Genomic DNA, 20,365 nt, shown 5'->3' on the forward strand with positions numbered 1-20,365 from the left:
TTCTTGGGATATACTGTGGGCCTTCACATATTTTTTGAATGAAGCAAAGTAACCAATGAATAGATAAGTGAACCAGGAAGAAGAAGGTACCTTGTGATGAGGATCCCTGAGTGGTACTGAAATCACCAGGTTTAATTTGACAATTCAGCTTTGCTTTATGCCTGGCTCCGTATTGGTCGGTTAATGACCCTTGGTAGCCAGGTCTCTTCAACTGATCTGCTACTACAATAAAAATGCTGAAGTATTTTACCCAAAAACAAAGTCAGTTATCTGTGGGACATGTATATGTGGAAAACACAAATTACTTCTACAGTAATATGAACATATAATATTTTTTAGTGGCAAAAATATCTACTGTTCAATGCACACTTATATGCCAAGTACTATATGAATGAATGCTTTACATATATTACGTAATCTTCAAAAATTAAAGCCAGCAAGGTATGTTTTTACTATTCCAGTTTTACAAATGAGCAAAGTGGGGTTCAAAGAAATTAAATAACATGTCCAGGGTCTCATAGCTAAACAGTAGAGCCAGGATTCCAGTAAGTGATTCAGAGTGGCAGATGGTAGATGAGATTAAGGCAGGGAATCCTGGTGATGTGTACCGCATTCTCCATCACCACATGATCTGAGTGAGCCGTGGCTACTTGCAGTGTTTTTTGTCCTGTCCCTGCTTTGTGTCTTACTCATTCCAGGGAGTAAGCAACATTGAAACTCAGACTGTGTGGTGTCTCTCCCAAATAGCACTAGCTTAATTCGCAGAACTCTTTATTGATGTTTTAAAAACATCTTTTCTAGTGTTAGGCCATTTTATCAGAACCAGTTGCACCAAAGCATTGTAGGCATGAAAAAAATTGCTATCTCCAGTTATCTTTTGTTTATGTGTTTGTGTGTATGTGTGTGTGTGTGCGTGTGTGTTTTGATGCAAGTCTAGAAAATAGATTTGTATTACATATATACATACATACATGTACATACATATATAGAGAGAAAAAAATAAAAATATTTATTGCAAGCCAGGCATGGTAGCATGTGCCTGTAGTCTTAGTAACTTGGGAGGCGGAGGCAGGAAGATTGCCTGAGCCCAGGAGTTCAAGGTTGCAGTGAGCTATGATTGCACCACTACACTTCAGCCTGGATAGCAGAGCGAGACCCCATCCCTTACAAAATGTTTATTATAGAAAACTTGGAAAGCACAGAAAGAGTACAAAAGAAGTTAATCTCCCATTAAAATCAAATATTTAACCACCATGAACATTCAATCTGTGACTTTCCACTGGTTTTTAATGCCTACCTATACATTTTTATTGTCAAAATAATTAATAATCTGCTATGTAAATTGTTAGGGTACATTGATTTTTTTCATTTAGCAATGTATCATGAACATTTCCCTGTGCTAATACATATTCTTTCATTACCTGGTTTTGGGAGCCACTTAATAGCCATCATTAACTGTGATATAAGTTAATTTACCTGTTTTTTTTTTTTTCACATTTTGCTTATTCCCATACTTTTGCTAATGATTTTTATATGACTTATGTTATTGTTGATATTGAAAATCCCAAAAAAGAGGTGTTAATGAGTTAATTCTTTGGTATTAACATTTATGTGAATGGTAACTATGGGATCATTTTCATTCAAATTATTATAGAATTTTAAGATCTTAGCAAAAAGTACTTTAGCAGCCACCCAAGGTAGCCTCTAATAGGCCATATCTCTTCAGCAGTTTCCTTGACAGCTGAGCCAGTCTTGTCTCAGAGACCTCCATGAGTAGGCGCTGCTCACACCTAAAGACCATAGCTCTCTGCTTCTCTTCATATGCCCTGACTTTAGGTGCTCCTGCAGTGGATGCTGACACAAATAGATTTTGAAAAGTTGCTTCCGAAATTTTTAGAAGCACTGCACTTCAAGATCAGTGTGATTTTATCTGGGAGGGAAGTTAGATGCAGGATGGCGGGCAAGATAGCACAGAATGCTGGCTGAGCTAATAGAAACCAAGCCATTATTATATATGGACAAAGCGTGTTCTCTGATTTGCAAGCTATAGTTATTCTAATTGATTTCTGCATACTTGTGGATAGGGATCTGCCCTCTTCCATTTATTTTTCTCCTGACAAGTAAGACGTGAAATGTTGTTCCATGCTTTTCTAATTTAAATGTTGTACATGTTGAGAACTGATCTTGCCAGCCATTTTAAGCCTGGCCAAAAACATAACACATTGTTGTTATTAGCCTTCATCATTTAGTTAGGGCCAACATTTTGTTTAGAATTATAAAGGAGTATAAATCTCTTTTATAGTCATAGCCGATTGCTGCCATAAGATAGATAAGATGAGAAGGCAGAGTTGTTTCCTTAATATGTTGCTTTAGTTAGCCTCATAAGGCTGATTAGGCCAGGGATGTTCACTTTGAGAGACTTCTTGGGAAGTAAGATTTCAATTTAATTCAGCTTTAAAAAATATTACCTTCATGTGCAAGGCTCTGTAGGAGGTGCGGGAGGGGAAATTAAGATGCAGATGACAAGGTTCATGCTCTTGGGGGTCTTATGATTCAACAGAGAAACAAGATACATGATAACTAATATAAGGTGGCATGTGAGTAGTACACATACACAAAGATTAGAGAGAGCTTAGAGGAGAAACAGCATTACCTCATGGCCTGTGTTTGGGGCTATGGATGATGTCCTTGAGGCCATGTGCATCCCATTGAGCCTGCAGGCTGAGTAAGCCAATCTGTCTCACACACATGTGTACTACTATTTTTCAAATGTTTTATACGTCGATGCCCTGGTGGCCAACAATGCTTTTAGATTAATTTTTGTCTTATTACATTTATTGTAGCTTTTTGTCATATTGTATATTTTCAGTCAGTAGCTACTACCCTGATGATTACTATCATGAGTACGTTTGAAATTTTTTCATGTTAAAAATTGGTCCAGTTATCCAAAGATGAAAAACCATTATCTACAGCAGCCTTCAATGCTGTCCAAAAGACTTTTCTGTGATCATGGAAATATTCCCTGCATTGTCCAATACAGTAGTTATTAGCCACATGCAGCACCTGAGCACTTGAAATATGGCTAGTGAGATGGAGGAACTGAATTTTTAATTTTGTTTGGTTTTAATTAATTTAAATATAAATAGCCACATGTGGTAGAAACTATCGTATTGAACAGGGATAACACATATCTATAATGTCTCTTTGTCAGGAATTTTCAGAACTCCTGCCCTCCCCTGCCAGTTGACTTGTCCTGCCTCCTGCTAGCTTAGCTTTTCTTTTCTTTTTTTTTTTTTTAGATGGAGTCTTGCTCTGTTGCCCAGGCTGGAGTGCAGTGGCACAATCTTGGCTCACTGCATCCTCTGCCTCCTGGGTGCAAGCAATTCTCTGCTTTAGCTTCCTGAGCAGCTGGGATTATAGGCACCCACCACCACACCCAGCTAATTTTTGTATTTTTAGTAGAGACAGAGTTTCACTATCTTGGCGAGGCTGGTCTTGAACTCCTGACCTCGTGATCCACCCTCCACGACCTCCCAAAGTGTTGGGATTATAGCCGTCAGCCACCGCGTCCGGCCTTGCTAGTTTATTTTCTACCCACAAATGTGGGTGACTACCAGGCCCACTCCTTCTCAAGTGCCCCTATTCCTGAAGGTTCTTTAGGCTAAGAGAAGAGTTCTTTCATAAATCCTTAATCAAATGTAAAAGCCTTTTCTAATCATAGAAATGAAAGGAATGGGAGTTCACACTTTTAGCCACCATCTGATTTCAAGGGCTTTAAGGAGATTTCTGTATACCTGGGACACATGAGTTAGTTGTTTTCGTATTTTATTTGTTTCAAATTTTATAAGCATGATCCTTCATTAAAAATTGACTATTTGATAGACGTGGTGACTATGAATAATTAGAAAATCAGATGAAAATCTTATTCCAGGGCTCTCATTAGGCCAGAAATCTCCCTTCTCCATTGTTTTTTTGATGATGATGATTATGGATAACCAAATGCTCTTCCTTCTCCAACTTACTCTGAAACAATTAATACAGTTCATAACACTTCACAAGTTACTTATTTTTCTCATGACTCATAGCCTCGGGGTCCTTTAAGACCATCACTGGCAGTAGCAATGTACATTTTAATGGTTCCTATTAAGGTAACAAAATCACAAGAGGATAGCCAGGTAACTCCAAACATAAAATTCACCATAATATAAATATAACTGTATTATGGCTGATACTCATTATAAACATAGTGCAAATTGGATTGCTAGGTAATTCTCTATTCTTATTTTTCGAAAAAGACTTTTGTCTTGCACTGTTTTAAAACAAGACATTAGGAGGAAAGCAGTAGTTCATAGAATCCAAAAAGGCAAATGGACAGAAAGTTCTTTTAGAATGCATGTTTGAATAGTTCCACCAAAATAACAAACACCTGTCATGGGCCAGCCTGGAAATGGGTCCCAGGTCTTTCTGTGGAGTGAGGCTTTCTATCCTACCTCCTCCCAAGTGTGACAGCCATATCACTGTCCTCCTGCTGCTCTCTGGGTGTCTCTCTTTCACTTCCCTACTCTTTCTACTTTGAGGCCAGAAGCTTGGAGGTTTCTTCAGATATTAGACCCAGAGTGAGGAAAGTTGCAGTTGCTGAGCCAAGACGCCTGCATGTGTTCTCCTGGCTCCTGCCGGCCATACACCTCGACACCAAGTGTGCCAATGGGAGAGGAAGCTTAAGGGCAACTGGTTGATGCCCAAAGGGTACAAATCCTCAACTAGATGACAGGGAAACATTGATAATTGTGCCATAGTCTCCATTCTGTATACCAGGACTCTTCTACCTTTCACTGTCTTTCATAAACTTCCACGGACAGAAAAATACATAGGCAATTATTTCTGATAGTAAAATTTTTGAACACCTTTTTTTTAGCACTTGCTCTTGCTGTCCATATCCCTCTGTAGTCTCTTAGTCTCCATTTTAAAGGAGATTGCATGAGCTATTGTTATGTTTGTCTTTGGTGGTGGTGGTGGGGTGGGTGTGTGGCTGTGGGTGTAGGTGTGGGTGTGGGGGTGTGTGTGTGTCTGTCACGGATGAATCCAGGAGGGGAGAATGCCAGCCAGAAAAGAAAGGTTAACATTTGCAATTATAAAATAACCTTCAAAAATTACTCCCTGTCTATCCTATAGTAAAACAGAAGAATAAAATGGAAACATAGTCTTTTCTCAGCCCCAGGAAGTATATCCATTCTTGCCCTATACTCCTACCCACTTTGTAGAAGATAGCAATGAAGAGGTGTATGCTGAGACCCCCATCCCCCCACCCCCACTCCCTAGTCTTTGGGAAAGGATCTAAGAGTGTCACAGTTTGGGGTCTATAACGCTTCCCTCCCTTGGGTCTTCCCATGCTCTGGCTGCCACCCTTCCTCCCTGTAGCACTTGAGCAGCTGTGGGTGGCTCTTTTCATAGGACAAGATTCTTCTCCTTGATACATGTGTATAGAAAGAAATAGTGGACAGTGCTACTCAATCTCAAATCTTTCTACTGCACTTGGTTTAGCCACATAACTTTTTAACCTACATGTGTCCATTTTATAAGATTTCATTCTGCTTCCAAAATTATACCAAATTATCGTGTCATCTACATTTTCCTTTATGCTGTTTGAGTCTTATGTATTTCTTTGATTAGAGTATCTTCGCCTGAAAGCCTCTGATCTTCACTGTAGGAAACTAGTACAAGGCTAATCATCTGTCAGCAAACTTTGTGTTGCTGGATGTTTTAGTAATTGCCTTCAAATGTAGTAATGAGGTTGCAGGTTTAATGAAATGATTATAAATGGTGGCTTTAGGGAAATCAACTGCTCTATTTTCAATACTGAATTCCAAATTATTTATGTATTAACGCAACTGTGTCCTGCTTTTTTATTTCAGTACCTACTAGAAATGAAAAGCTTAATCCTACCCCCAGAACATATCCTGAAGAGAGGAGACAGTGAAGCAATAGCATATGCATTCTTTCATCTTGCACACTGGAAGAGAGTGGAAGGGGCTTTGAATCTTTTGCATTGTACGTGGGAAGGCAGTAAGTACTTTTCTTTTTTTGAAACATTTTTAAGAGCATGAAGAGGTCTAAAATGTTTTTGCACTGAGTGTTAATGATGAATGATGAAGATTTACATATGTACTGCTCTTGTGCTCTGTGATGGCGCATCTAAGCCAGTTAGTGACTTAGGTTCTTCCATCCCCCGGTGGTGGTGGATATTCCTATGGTGAGGCCGTTTCCACAGCTCAGAAAGGTAAGTTGATATTATAGAAGGGGTGAACCCAGATGTTCTTCAAAGGGGCACCCTGTCACCCTGAAAACCTATTTGGAAACTTGGACAGCCCCACAGCATCCTGGTAATCTTCAGCATGGGGTTAGGCTTCGTGCTGGACACTGAGGACCACTTCTTGATGGCCTTTCTGGGAGGGTGGCTAAGAGCCACAGTTATCCTCCACTGGAGTCAGACTGACCACCCAAAAAGGTGTGGCAGTTATGCTTCAAACCAAGAACAGTGGCCATTGAACCCTAGTGTTTGCTAGGAGTTGTAGCATTCATGTATTAATGGATAAATGCTTGGTAGATGAATGTAGGGATAAATAAATCTGTGGGCTTGTTCTCCATAGATATTATTATTCCGTGTAAGGAGAAGAGGCTGTCATGGTGGGTAAGACATGCTCCCTGCCTTGGAGAAGCATGTCATCTAATTGGGAAGAGGAACCAGCAGCATGTGGCAGCTGCCTGTTGATTTTTCAGAAGGGAGAGGTCTATGGGGTGGAGTGATCATGGTTAACATTATGAGTCAGATGAGATTGGAAACCAAGCCTTGAAGAAGTAGGACAGTATTACAAGCAAGGACACTGTGTGAAGAAATGGTAAGTGGCGGGGCTGTTTGAGAGAATGTAAATTAAGGAAAAAAGCCAAGACTGTGAATTATTGGACAACATGTGCATTGACACTCTGCTAGCATTAATTTTAGCACAACAAGTACATTATGAAGCATGGCTTTCTTTTTCCACCCATGGGAAACTAAAACAATAGAGTCTTCTGACAGTTTTTTCCTAGCTCACCCTTACTCTGATCAACCCCTCAAACAAGTGTCTTTTTAATCCTTTCACTCTGTTTATCTTTGCTGCTTCCATTTTCATTTTGATAATTTGCTCCTCCCTTTTCCTGCCCTTCCCTAACCCATTAGGAGTCCAAGTTGGTGTAGGAAGGGAGGTTGGGGGAGCAAAATGGGATGGTATAAAAATAAGCTAGAGATGGGACTCAAAGTTGATTGAAAATTTTTGTTTAGTTTTGAAAATATCTCTTTCACGAATTAGTAGTGGTTCTGCTTCTATAGATTACTATTTATAACTTGAAGGAGGATTTGATCAGTGCCTCCGCCCCTCCTCAGTAAGTGTAATAGCACACTCCAGGTGGCCTGGGTGGCACCAGCAACTGTATTTAAATGGGTTAAGACACACCATACTCCACTCAGGGTGTGTGTGAGCATGGTCGTGATTCCTTCTGGCTTGTGCTTCCTGTTGTATGTAAGGTGTTCTATCAGAAAGGAACACAATACATGTTTATTTAACCATGAGAAAGAGACAGAAAAGCCCAACAGGATTGAACGTGAGAGGCCTTACCTAGTGTCAGTTGTGGATAAATTAAATGGACAAGTTGGCTTGCCAAATATTTGTAGATTGGTCTCTTGGAAACAATAATAGAAGCTCATCCATTGGGTCTCATAGAAAAGAAAGTTACCTGTCCTATAGAAGGGACCCAAAAAAGCGGTGGGGCAAAGGGTAATAAAGACAGGGTATCACCATAGAAAAATGGTATCACCATAGAAAAAATAAAAATCCTACAGGGAGTAACTGGAAACTCTCTTTGGAAATTAGTTATCCATGTGGTCAGATAACAGTGGGGAGATGCTCTGATCAACTGGAAGGATGATGGGATTAAAAGAAACATGAAGTGAAACAGGGAGCTACAAAATCAAGCAGGATAGCTGTACGGGGATTTAATTTTCTCAAATTGGTAGAATGCTTTATTAGGATAGAAAGAGGGGGTGGGTTTTCAGACATAACACAGTGTGGCCAGGTACCTACAGGAAAGGAAAATTCTGCAGTTGATCCTTACAGATAAGCAGGAACCACTGGAGAAGTCTTTGTGAAAATCGGGTAACTGTGATCCCAGCCAAAGTCACTTACATTGCCATTCAGTTTTCACAGAGAGCCATAACATTCAATTTTAGAAAAGAGGACTGTGGAAGTACTTACTATATGCTAAATGCTTGAGAATGCCACGAACCTTGAAGAGTGTTTGTTTAACTGGGTAATTTACAGAGGTTTTGCATTTACATCATTCACTCTTTCTGATAATATTTTGAGTTAGGCCAGACAGAGGTGACCATCTCAATTTTTCCAGAGAGGAAACAGGTTCGTTGAGATCAGTGTCTTGTTGAAGGTCCTGTGGCCACTGTTGGGGAGCCAGGATGTAAACCCAAGTTCACTTTTCTTTCACTGTACTGAACAACAGATTAAGAATACAAAGATCAGTCATCTCTGAAACATTTGTTTGGAAGCCCACAATTGAAAGTTACATCACTACTTACAGCGTAGGGTGTATTTATTGCACCTGACCTCTCTGTAGTGTTTAGAAAGTTAATCATCCTATATAAAATTGTATTTTGTTGTTTAATACTGACTTAAACCTTTTAAATATCAAATGAGACCAATTTTATAAAATAAATAACAGGTATGTATAAATAAATGAAAGAGACTAGAAGTAAATAAGCTTGTTTTAAGCGATTACCACTCAGTTGTGGATTTTAAGTAATTTCTTTTTTCTTCATATTTCTGTTTTTAAATTTTCAACAAGGATAAATATGTATATGTATATATACACATACATATACACATATATTTTAAAATATCTCATTACAGATGTTTTGGTCTTTTTTAAAACAAACTGTAAATATCGTTCAATTTAGAAGAAAGAATTACCCCTCCAAACCCAGGCAATCTTATCCAGTCTTTTGACATTGCTTCTGGATCTGTGTTCATTCTAAGTTAAATGGAGGTTCAGAGCTCTGGATTTTCCATCAGATGACCTGGATTAGAATTCTGACTCAGCTACTTACAGTAGCATTTACTTAACTTTAGTAATTTTTAGAAACTGTGAAGCACTGATGATACTGAATGCCATACCCCACCCACCCCAGACTGGTGACCTCAGGGCAGTTGCCGCAGCTCCCTCTCAGGTCAGCTGGCCATGTATAGGCAGCCTGTGCAGGAGCAAAGGAGGCTGCACTTCTGCCAGTGCACCACTTGGTGGTGCCTTTTGACATCTCCAGCCTCATAGTTTAGGTTTTCTCCTTTGAATCATTTTTATCTTCATTCTGAAATTTAAGACCATTCCCCAACTCCCTTCCAGCTTCCCTTTTTCATTAGAAAGAAAATTCAGGGAAGAAGGTAACAGTACCTAATTTTACTGGGTTCCGTGTTTAAAATGATTATTAGTAAATTTGGGAGATTTAAAACAAATTTTTAGTTTCTGTCAAAAGTGTTTGTTGGGGGTAGGGGTGGAGGTGTATTTTGTTTTGCTTTTTAATGAATTTGTTATGTTAGAACATTAGTCATCCTTAATTAGTGGAATTAAGTGAGTTTTCCTCCAATCAAGCTGAAAAAAAACCTCCCATTTTTGATAAAACCCCAAAGTCCAGCTGATGCATGGCAGAGATTGTTTGGGTTTGAAACATATGGTGGTTTAAAAAAAAAAAAAAAAAAAAAAAAAAAACTGAATCCTCAACCACAAATACATCAGCATTTCAAAGGTTTCCAAAATGTTTGATTCATCACTGTCACAGCCCCTGAAAGTACACAATATGTTCCTCAAAGTCAAGTAATTAAGAAAGGGCAAGGGTTTTAATTTACAAGATTTTATAATATGTTTCCAGTTCATTACATAGCTGCCACCTTATCTGAATCATATTTATTTTAAACACTGTCTGTTCTGGTGATCCTCACATACATGCACCACTGGAAGTATGAGTTGAACATAAAAAACAGAAATGAAGGGTCTCGTTTGAACTAGGTCTTCTTTACAAGGGTATTACCCCTATGGGGCCCTATTTTATTTTTATTTTTTATTTTTGCTGGGGCCCTATTTTAAAAGGCACATTCTCTGTTTTACCTGTATTAATACTGATGTGGTTTTATCTCCTTCCTATCTTGATCTTTTCAGGGCTCTGTTTTGGCTGTATTTATTTTAGAAAGCAGGGTTGCCTGCCGACCACAACTGTGAACTTTAATTTTCTAGTTCTACATATCAGGAGGCTAGTCTGCCATGGGGTATATCACTTAGCCTTTGTTTGTTTCCATTTTTTTCTACTTGACCAAATAAGACTCTATTTTCTTTTTAGAGATCCCCCCACCCCAAAGAATCCACTAAATAATGTATAAGATTTGAGGGTGGTGTTTTTTAGGGGAACTAAGGCTGAGTATTTCTTTTGAGAGGGGAAAATGGCCCATTGTTGAAGCATAGGATGAGATTCTGATTCTAATTTATTCTCTTTGAACCTGATGGCAAATGCTGCTCACTGTAAGATGTGGTTCTTAGGGCATTTCCTCTAGCCAAACCTTTCCTCCATAAGGCTGGCATCTTTTGAACTACGAAAGAGAAGTTCCACAACCCTCCCCCATAGATCCAAGGCTAAATTTTGTAATTTGGGAGAAAGCAATGATGGGCTAAAGTCTCTAGTCATAGCTAACTTACCCTAATAGCCAGACTCCAGATATCATATGATGGTTCCCCACCTACTGCCCAGTAGAACCAACTTGCTCCTTTCCTTTATTCAGTTTTGGTGACTGGCTATCATATGGGTCCACCTGAGTTTTTAAAAAGGAAAATTCTGTCTCTGCTTGATTGTGCGTTTATTCATTCATTACTTTATTCAACAGACATTTATTGAGTCCCTCCTTTGTGCCAGGCATTGGGTTGAGGAGATCAAGATGAATAGGAATCTGAAATGCTTTGGGAGGAGTGTGTGTGTGTGTGTGTGTGTGTGTGTGTGTACAGTGTATTTAAGCAAAAAATACACACACACCCCACATTAGATAGATAGATAGTAGTGCTTGTATCCACACTATCTATCATGAAAGTAGGAACTGAGTATTAGAGTGGTGAGGGTCACTAGGAAGTTAGTGAGTCTGCTGTAAGACCCTAGAATTTCAGAGTAGAACATCACTTAATCCAGCTAAGGGAAAGTGTTTTTCCCAAGGTCACACAATTAGGTAGTGAAAGCATGGGATCACAACCCAGCCTTTTGACTTTTGAATTTTCTTTGTTGCTACACCCAAATGCCTCACTAAAAACAGATGGCCTTTGTGGCTGGTTAGCTACATTGAACTTAAAAGTAAGGACATGAAATTTGCAATTTGGTGACAATTTCCTGTTCTATCACTTGCATTTCTAAGTATTAACAAACAAGCAGAATTTTTACATATAAGCTAGAGTATGACCTGATAGAGAAAGTAGGAACTTTAGGTTTAATAGAGAGGGATATGGGGGAAAGAGAAACCCAACCTTTATTGAACAGCCAGGCACTATATGTGGATGCCTTGACCTCTGCTGTTACACTTAGTTCCTTCACCAGCCTTTGGAGGCCTGTGGTATTCTAATTTTACAGATGAAGAGCCAGAGACACAGATTAATAAAGTCATACGCTAGTGAGCCTGGGCAGGTCCTGCTCATCCTTTAGATGCCACTCTGGCTGCTCCGCCATTATGTCCAGACAGCACCGTGACTCCCATGGAGGTGTTCATCACCATGGGAACCTTTGCTCTTACTTTCATGATTGGATCCTGCTTCTGGCACTTGGTGGTGAGCTCCATGAGGGCAGGGGCAGTGTGTGCTGGGCTCTCACCTTTGTGTGCTTGTCACATAAGAAGCCACTCACCTTTTGACAAACGACTGATTATAAGAAGTAGAGCTGGGATTCAAACTCAGTTCCCTCTATTACAAATAATCTGTATAAAGTTATCTAAGATACTCTTAGATTAATTACATTCTATCCTTGCTCTCTGGTAGGTAGAGTAAGAAGAGGTCATTAGAAGTCACTGGGAAAATCAGGAATTAACTTGTTCATGTATCCATCCTTTTGTCGTTTCTTTGGTTCTGGTGATTTTTACCCCCAGTATCAATTGAGAATCTCTGATGGGAACAGCACTGATAGACTTGGAACCAAGAAAATGTGTCTGGTCAGGGATAGAAGAAGGCAGCATTGTGCCACAGACTTGACTGTGAAGACATGATCTGTTCTTTCACTAATTCCCAGTTTCATTTTGACCCTTCAACAAATGCACAACCAAAATCAAGGTAGGGGAAGGAATGGCACACAGAAGAAAGTGCAGAAATATCATTTGTATACCATGTATTCACTCTGAGTGGCCTAGCTTTTTTGTTTTGTTTTAACCCAATACATGTGTATTTTAATTCCTCTGAAATTTGTGTTTTCTCAAGGATTTTAGGTCTGTACTCATTCATAAAATAGATCTGTTCAAATGACCTTTTTCTGTTCTTATTGGCACCGCCAAATCAATGTGTTTTTAATACTTAGATTCGCAAAATTTCTGGACAGTTGCAAAAGGCACAAGGCTGTCATGGAGCAGTTGCATGTCTTAGCAGTGAAAGGGACCAGGAGGTGGGAGGTGACGCTGGCAAGGCTTGTGCAGTGCCTCTCCCGGCCTCTCTCCGGACCTCCCCTGCTTATCTCACACTTGACTGGGCCCTGCACTGCAGGGTGGGTAAAGGATAGAATTGCAAGCAGAAATTGTATTTGCTTTTGTTTAGTGAAGCCAAAAGCCTTATTATTATTTTATGAGCTCAATGCAAATGACAGCTGACATGAGAGAGATTTTAAGACCACTATAAGCATCTTTATAATCATGGGGGTGGAGGGCAATCCGGGAAGAGGGTGTGGGTGGGTGGCTGTGTGTACACATGCACTCTTTTTAAAGTTGTATTGTGTCTCTAACCTCTCCAGAAAGGCCAGAACCAATTAGAAAAAGGAAAAGGCCAACTTGACACACAAAATTCTGTATGCGTGCCAAATATTGGAGTGAAAAACATGTAGCATTTGACTGAAAAGACACCAACCAACCATTAGATTTCTATGGTTGAACACTCTCAAGATCTTGCACTCCTGTATTTCATTTAAAAAATTACTCCCTGAAGTGCAAACTGACTTCAATTTTGAATAAAATTTAGCATTCAAATTTATAGCCACTTTGAAAACTGAGGGTTTATATTTATATCATATGAACTTGAACAGATTCTTAATTACAGCAACCCAGCAGCCCTTTGCACATGGAGAATCTGGATTTGGAAAAAAAAAAAAAAAAAAAAAAAAAAAACAACTTCCCACGTAGGTTTTCCACATTTTCAGATGCTTTTGTAGCAGCCATCATTTATGGGAAATGGCATTAAAATCTTGCCATAATGTAGTTTAAGTTTAAATCCAGTACTTCCCAGAAGAGATTGTGGTGTATCCTATAAAGGCATAAAAGGCTTATTTTTGTTTTTGTTTGTTTCTGTTGGGGGTGTTTCGTTCTCTTGAAAGTCTGGTTCTAATGGAGAGATGTTGGTTCCTTGGAATGATCTTTGTGTGTTAACAACCTGTGCAAAGAACTACTCTCTTGCTTGTTCTAGCGGGCAAAAGTCATCTTTGTTTGCATGCAAGAAAAGGTCTGATTGAACTAGGGTGAGCCTTTCATTTTAAGCAGAGTTAAAGTCTGGGGTGTTTTTAATGTTTTAATCTCTGTTTAAGAGTTTTCTGTTATGAGAGGAAAATTGATAACATTTTTACCTCAGCAAACTGCCAGCAAACTGGCTCTGCTCTAATCCCACATTTATAGTGATTTATATTCTCCGTGGCAATGTGCTGTAACCTCAGAGTGATACCACTGCGGTGTAGATTGACTGCATTCCAAATGCTGGAATCACATACATAATGTTTTTACTTTTAAATAATATTCAGACACCAGAATAAATACCATATGTGCACTGATGCTGGTTACAATGGAACCTTGTCATTTCTTTTGAGGGAGAACATTCTTTGTTTCTGATTCCTGTTTGAAATCAGTATGCAAAAGATAAATATGTACATTGACAGCATTTTGAGAAGGCTCTGGTAGTTACACAGCTGAGGATGTAGCTATGATTCCTTGAAATGTAGCATTTAAAACTAAAAATACTGCTGCATGTTTTACTGTCCCTCACTAACATACATGAAGGCAAGGATTGTTATCTGACATTCCCAGAGTAGGGTAGAGCTTTTATATTTTATATCTGCAGCAGGCTGTAGTAAGAGGACATCTGTTGAAGAAAAATTACCTCCACGAGTACTGTTCATAGGAACAGTGAGACTAACATGCCGATGACATTGAAACAGGGAGAGTAACACACTTGATCATGGGAAAGGATGGATTGATTGGAAAGCTGTAATTCAGTGTGAGCCCTAATGTCATCTGATGCTACAAAAGCAGAATTTAGATGACCTAATGTCATCAAAATACAGATAATTAATCTCTCCAGATCAGTTTTCCCACATGATATTTAAGATTTAAACTTTTAATAAAGTTTAGAAACGCCTCCCGAGTTATACGTTTTAGATTTTGTTTTATTCATCTTGATTGGAATTCAAATCCACTTAAACAGTATTTTTTAAATCAACTTGGTAGAATGCCTTTCATATTTGTACATCTAGACAAACTCCAACAAGTCAATCCACATTTGCTTCTTGGGGAAGCATTTTAATCCACGTTTGCATGATTACTATTTGTTTAGCTATATTGAATTAGTGCCCGTAACATTTTAATAATACTTAGTAGATGATGAAACCCTGGGCATTGATACTGATGGCTTCCCAACCCCTCTGCACCTCTGTCCCACCCAGTTTTGTGAGGTTTGCCCAGAATATATAGTGTGAGATGAATGTGTGAGTAATACATCATAATTTATCTCTGACATTTCATCTGGCACATAGCTTGGGTGGGTAAGCCTTGCCTCCTTTGTAGAAGCGTTCCCTTTTATAAAAATACTCAAACGTCCCTTTTTGCAGTTGGGAAGTTATGACCCAAACATTGGACATCTCTGACATATTTTTTCTCCCTTTCAGCTTTTCGGATGATCCCTTATCCCTTGGAAAAGGGGCACCTATTTTATCCTTACCCAATCTGTACAGAAACAGCAGACCGAGAGCTGCTTCCATGTAAGTCTCACCTCTCTTCAGCCAGTGAGGGTGTGTGGCGAAAGGTGGGGATTGGAAGAGGTGGGAATATCAGTGTTTAGAATGTTCCTTGTCTTTTATTACTTTTCTCCAAACCCCTGTCCTTGTTTAATAGCATATGTATTCAAGTGAGTTATGTGAGTGGGTTTGGCTTCCTGTTCCTCCAAGTCTCTCCAAATTTATCAAAGGGAAAAATGCCAAACGATTGAAATGTAGCTGAAGAAACCCTATGTACTGATGGGCCTGAGCACAGAGACCCCTGGTTTGAGCGGGTATGTGCTGGGCCGGTCCATTGTGAGGGTTCTGCCTGGGCTGCTCCGCAGGACAGATGTGGTCTGCACAGACTGGAGTTTGAAGAAGAGCTGCTGACCGAGAGGGAGCTGCTCATGAGTCATGGGCGGGCAGGCAGTACCAGGAAGCTGGCACCATGGCCAGAGGTAGAGTTGTGGGGTAGGGCAGTATGCTCTGTGGTGAGGCTGTGCTCTGGCCAGAGGGATTTCCCATGAGCACCTCGTGGGTTGCATGCAGTGGCTCAGAGTACCATGTGCAGAGCACACGTGCAGCCTCAGCACTGTATGAAAGCACACAAAGGAAAGCCCTGCCCTCCACTACCTTACACTGCTAGCAGTCTAATGACCCACACCACATGTGGAAAATATTATTTTGCTTTGCTGTAATACAACATTGTTTTGACAATTCAGGCTAAATGGTTATTATCAAATCATACTGTGTACAAGGATCATGTCAGGCTCTTCATGTGGCCCTGACTTAGGATCTATTTTTCTCCCTCAGATAATAAGCTCCAAATTTCAGCTCTTCTCCCTTCTCTGTCTTCTCTCCTGCCATCTCTGCCCTTTCACCAGCCCCAGTTATATCAATATCTTATAGCTGTAACATATAAGTACTTTCCCCAGAGGAACAGTGTAACCTTAGAGCCCTGGGTGCATAGTAAATTCCCAGATTTCCAACACCAGCATTATCCAGCCAGTCATGAGTCTCCAGCATAGTGGGATCTGGGTGCAGAACTCAATGGCTGTCATCAGATTGAGGTAGCAGGAGGTGCTCACTTGCCTCCTTGCCAGCCAGACCCAGTGCGAGATTTGTTACCCAGGGAACTGGGAGATCCCCGTGATATGTTCCTCACTGTTCGAGCTTGATTGTGAAAGGAGTCTGGTGCCTCACACATTAGATTTGATTTCAGAAATCCTCACCGTGGGCCCATAGTTTACCTTTTGACTCCCCACTTCAGGGAGATCCTTGTTAAGTTTTGGTTTTCTGGTAAGAAAGGCAGTTTTCTGAAAAGTACAATGTTTTTAAATGTTTTAATCGAGTCCAATTAAGTTTCCATGGGGATAGATTAGTTATTAGAACAAGATTACAGTTCTTAAGAGAAACCTTATAGGGATAATCTTTATAAGCCCGAAATAGAAAACTATGGCTCACATTAATTGAATGCAGTGCTCCAAGTCTGGTCTCCCTCCAAAATCTTTTTTGGTTGGATGTTGAGGGTGAGGATATGAAGAAGGTAGGTTGTTTTAAGTGCTACCCATAATTTGCACATTAAAAGTATAATTATAGCCACATGAGGTCCTGAGCACACTTGCTCCATGTGTTTGAATCGCAGCAGGCTGACCTACCTGGACATAGTAGGCGTGTTTGTCTGCATGGAGCTCCTCCTGGATTCCCTCCACCCTCAGTATTCAGCCTTGTAGGTTACTGTTGAGGACTCTGAGGAACAGGAGCTGAATGGTAGAGGAAAGGCCTCTAGATCTTGTATTCCCTGAGGACCATGGAGCCCTCTGGTCCTCTTGGTTAGAATGGGCTGTTTCTCACGTGCAGTTTCACAGCCTCTCCCGCAGCACCCCCAGCACTTGGCTCTTTCTCCTCCTGCAGGCCAGCCCCATCGACCCAGGCAGTCTCTCAGGCAGCATCATAATGAGCACAGAGAAGGAGGCGATTCTCTTGATCTTTGTACCACAGCTTTTTGGTTTTCCCAAACCCAATGTTTGAAATATAATATAAAAGTTATAGAAGGCGCTCTAAAGAGCACCAGCTTTTCTTGTTTTTTGATGGTTGTTGGAAGTTATTTGTCATCTAGAGTCTCTTACAATTGTGCCAGATAACCCTAGCAGCCTTGACCTTCCCGTCTTGCAGTTTGAATAGACCTACACGTGAGGTCCTCACTGGATATCTCTCTATGAGGGTGGCATCCTCCACTGACATCCTTACAGAGTGCCAGGAAAAAATACAGGAGAAACTAGTATCACCTCGTTATAATGATTTTTAAAATACAGGAAGGAAAACATATAGACGGGGCGCCTTTTTTCCCTGTATACTCGATTTTGGATTTTCCAGGTTTTGTACAATGAACACCTGTTTTGTAATTTGAGTAATTTCGTTGTTTTAGCTGTGTTTGCTTTTGAGAAAAAAATACTATACATTAGGCATAGGCGGTGCTCCTCTTCCCTCCCATGAAGGGGTGACACCCCCAAATTCGCCCCCTCCTGCCTCCACTTAAAGTGCTGAAGCCTGGACGGAGACTTGTGACCAGCAGATGGGCCTCCAAAGGCTGGGTCAGATGTTGGCTACGGTTTGTCAGGTGTGCTATTTTTTCATTTCCAATAGGCTTCCAACTGTTTCCCAAGCTCTGGAGTCAGCGCCACCATATAGACCTTCCCTGAGAATGCATTTTACTCCAGCCCTGATATTTTCCTTTTGGTTTTCTCCACAGCTTTCCATGAAGTCTCAGTTTACCCAAAGAAGGAGCTTCCCTTCTTTATTCTCTTTACTGCTGGATTATGTTCCTTCACAGCCATGCTGGCCCTCCTGACACATCAGTTCCCGGAACTTATGGGGGTCTTCGCAAAAGCTGTGAGTGTTTGCCTAGAGGGAGGCCTCGGGGAATGGACGGGAAAAGCCAAGGGAAGCAGCATAAGAGAAATGGGGTTGCCTTGCAGAAATGGATAGGAGCCTGCAAAGATCGTTGCTCACCATTTAATTTTCATGATCATCAATGGAATCAAAGCGCTAAGGGTCAAATGAGAAAGTGCAGGTTGTTACTGCATGCCTTGCCTCTTTTCACAAATTCTCAGCCGTTTCCAAAAAATGCAGGAGGTTCAAAAGGATGGAATGATTTGGGGAATCCTAGCAAATGAAAAATGTGTGGGAAATTATTCAGTTTTCTGTAAATTGAATGACATTATTTCTAATCTTTGGATATCATGGGTCTTTCCTTAGTGAAGGATGAGATTTACGTTTTCAAAGATGATTTAAATAATTTTTTAAAAGGCTGCAAACCCTTGGCTTGTTTAAGGAATAAACAGAGGGTGTGAAGGGCTTATTAAGAAATAAACTGAAATGACATTTAGAAATATGGAAATCCATTAAGCGTCTTTAAGGAGCTTGAGGAGAGGAGCTTTAATAAGAAAAGCCATCTGCATTGACAGCCAAGAACCATTGTTTCTTTGTTGAAAACTGACCATTCAACCTGCACATGCAGTTGAGGATAAGCTTACTGATCTTGCCACAGATGAGTTTCAAACAGAAGGAATAAGGAAAAGAGTATCAATTGCTTCCCTGGAACTCCATTCAGATTTCAAGGCAAGTGCAATCAGAAAGGACGATTTCTAACTTGGCTGGGTTGATTTAATCCGTTTCCAGATGAGTGACATTTTCTGCTCGGCAGAGTTCAGGGACTGGAATTGCAAGAGTATTTTCATGCGTGTTGAAGATGAACTGGAAATCCCTCCGGCACCTCAATCTCAACATCTCCAAAACTGAACTCATCACTCCTCTTACCCCACTGCATCACTCCTCTTACCAAAACTGCTCCTCCTCCCGTATTCCTGACCTCTGCCATCTACCCTGTTGCTCAAGCCAGAAACTCAGCAGCCCTTCCAAACTCTTCCCTCTCTCACTCCCCACATCCCATCTGTCTCGGCCTTCACAATCCATCAGTTCTAACCTCCTAAGCAACTAGGCCTTCAGTAAATGTGATTCACCTCTTCTTTCCCTCCTTTTCCCAAAGCATCCCTCTTAGTCTAGGTCCTAGTTATTTCTTGCCTGAACTCCTGCCATAGTCTTAACTGGTCTCCTTGCTTCCTATCTTATCCTCCACCAGTCTTTCTTTTATGCTGATACAAGAATGGTCTTTCTGAATTGCACGTGTGAGCATGTCACTTCCCTGCTTACATTTCTCCAGTGGTTTCTCACTGACTTCAGGATCAAGTCCCAGTTGTTCAGCATGGCATCCAAAGGCTCTTTATGATCTGGCCCTTGCTTACCTCTCAGCCTTAGCTCTCCCAACTCTTGCACAGTCACTGCTCTTCAGCCATAATGGATCACTCACCATTCCCAGATGCACCAGGCTCTTGCACATTTCTGCGCCTTTGCACGTGCTGTTTGCTGTACGTGGTATGCCCTTCACTGTCACCACCCTGCTCATCCACTCTACTAATGCCTCTTCGTTCTTTTATGCTCAGCTTTCTTTAAAGTTCTTCTAAGCTGAGTTAGGTGTCTCTCCTCTATGATCCCGCAGTATTCCATGAATATGTATATTCTCACATTTCTTGTACCGTATTATAATTGTTGAAAACTTGTCTGTCCCATTTAGAATGTGAGCTCCTTGAGAGCAGGACGGTGTCTTCCTTATCTCTGTATCCCCAAGGCTTTGCACAGTGCCTTGCACATAGGAGGTTTTCAATAAATGGTTATTAAATAATAAATGGTAGTGGTCTCTGCAGAAAGAATCAATGGAAAAAGCAGATACAGCTTAGCATTTTTTTTTCTTCTTGTATGCTTATAATCATAGCCTCTTAGAGTTGAAAGGGACCTGAAGCAAATTACCTTTAACAGCAACCCTGAGTGGGGGTCACCTAGACTCATCTTGAATACTTTCAGTGATGGGGCGCTCACATATTTATAAACATTAAAGCCCATTTGATTATTGGATGACTCAACTTTTCCTTGTACTGTAAAAATCTGCCTCCCTTTGCTTCCCACTTATTCCTATTCTATACTGAGGGTACACCAAACAGCCCTCCTTCCTCCTGCAAATTCTTAGGACAG

The 20,365-nt window shown here is 40.5% G+C and overlaps 1 protein-coding gene across 6 annotated transcripts in view; it reads left to right on the top strand.

Moving 5' to 3' along the window:
- ST7 (suppression of tumorigenicity 7) overlaps nucleotides 1-20,365 on the top strand; it is a 282,529-nt gene that overhangs the window by 256,319 nt on the left and 5,845 nt on the right. For 4 of the 6 annotated variants that reach the window (XM_017867343.1, XM_017867346.1, XM_017867345.1 and 1 more), the window contains 3 exons: nucleotides 5,913-6,063; nucleotides 15,188-15,280; nucleotides 18,030-18,169. In XM_017867343.1, coding sequence (XP_017722832.1) covers nucleotides 5,913-6,063; nucleotides 15,188-15,280; nucleotides 18,030-18,169 — 384 coding nt within the window. Of the gene's footprint in view, nucleotides 1-5,912; nucleotides 6,064-15,187; nucleotides 15,281-18,029; nucleotides 18,170-18,744; nucleotides 18,877-18,958; nucleotides 20,116-20,365 lie in introns of those variants that run through there. The other 2 variants (XM_017867342.1, XM_017867344.1) reach the window with 2 other exon arrangements.

The sequence above is a fragment of the Rhinopithecus bieti genome, unplaced genomic scaffold, assembly GCF_001698545.2.
Source record: "Rhinopithecus bieti isolate Rb0 unplaced genomic scaffold, ASM169854v2 scaffold_3858, whole genome shotgun sequence".
Lineage (NCBI taxonomy): Eukaryota > Metazoa > Chordata > Mammalia > Primates > Cercopithecidae > Rhinopithecus > Rhinopithecus bieti.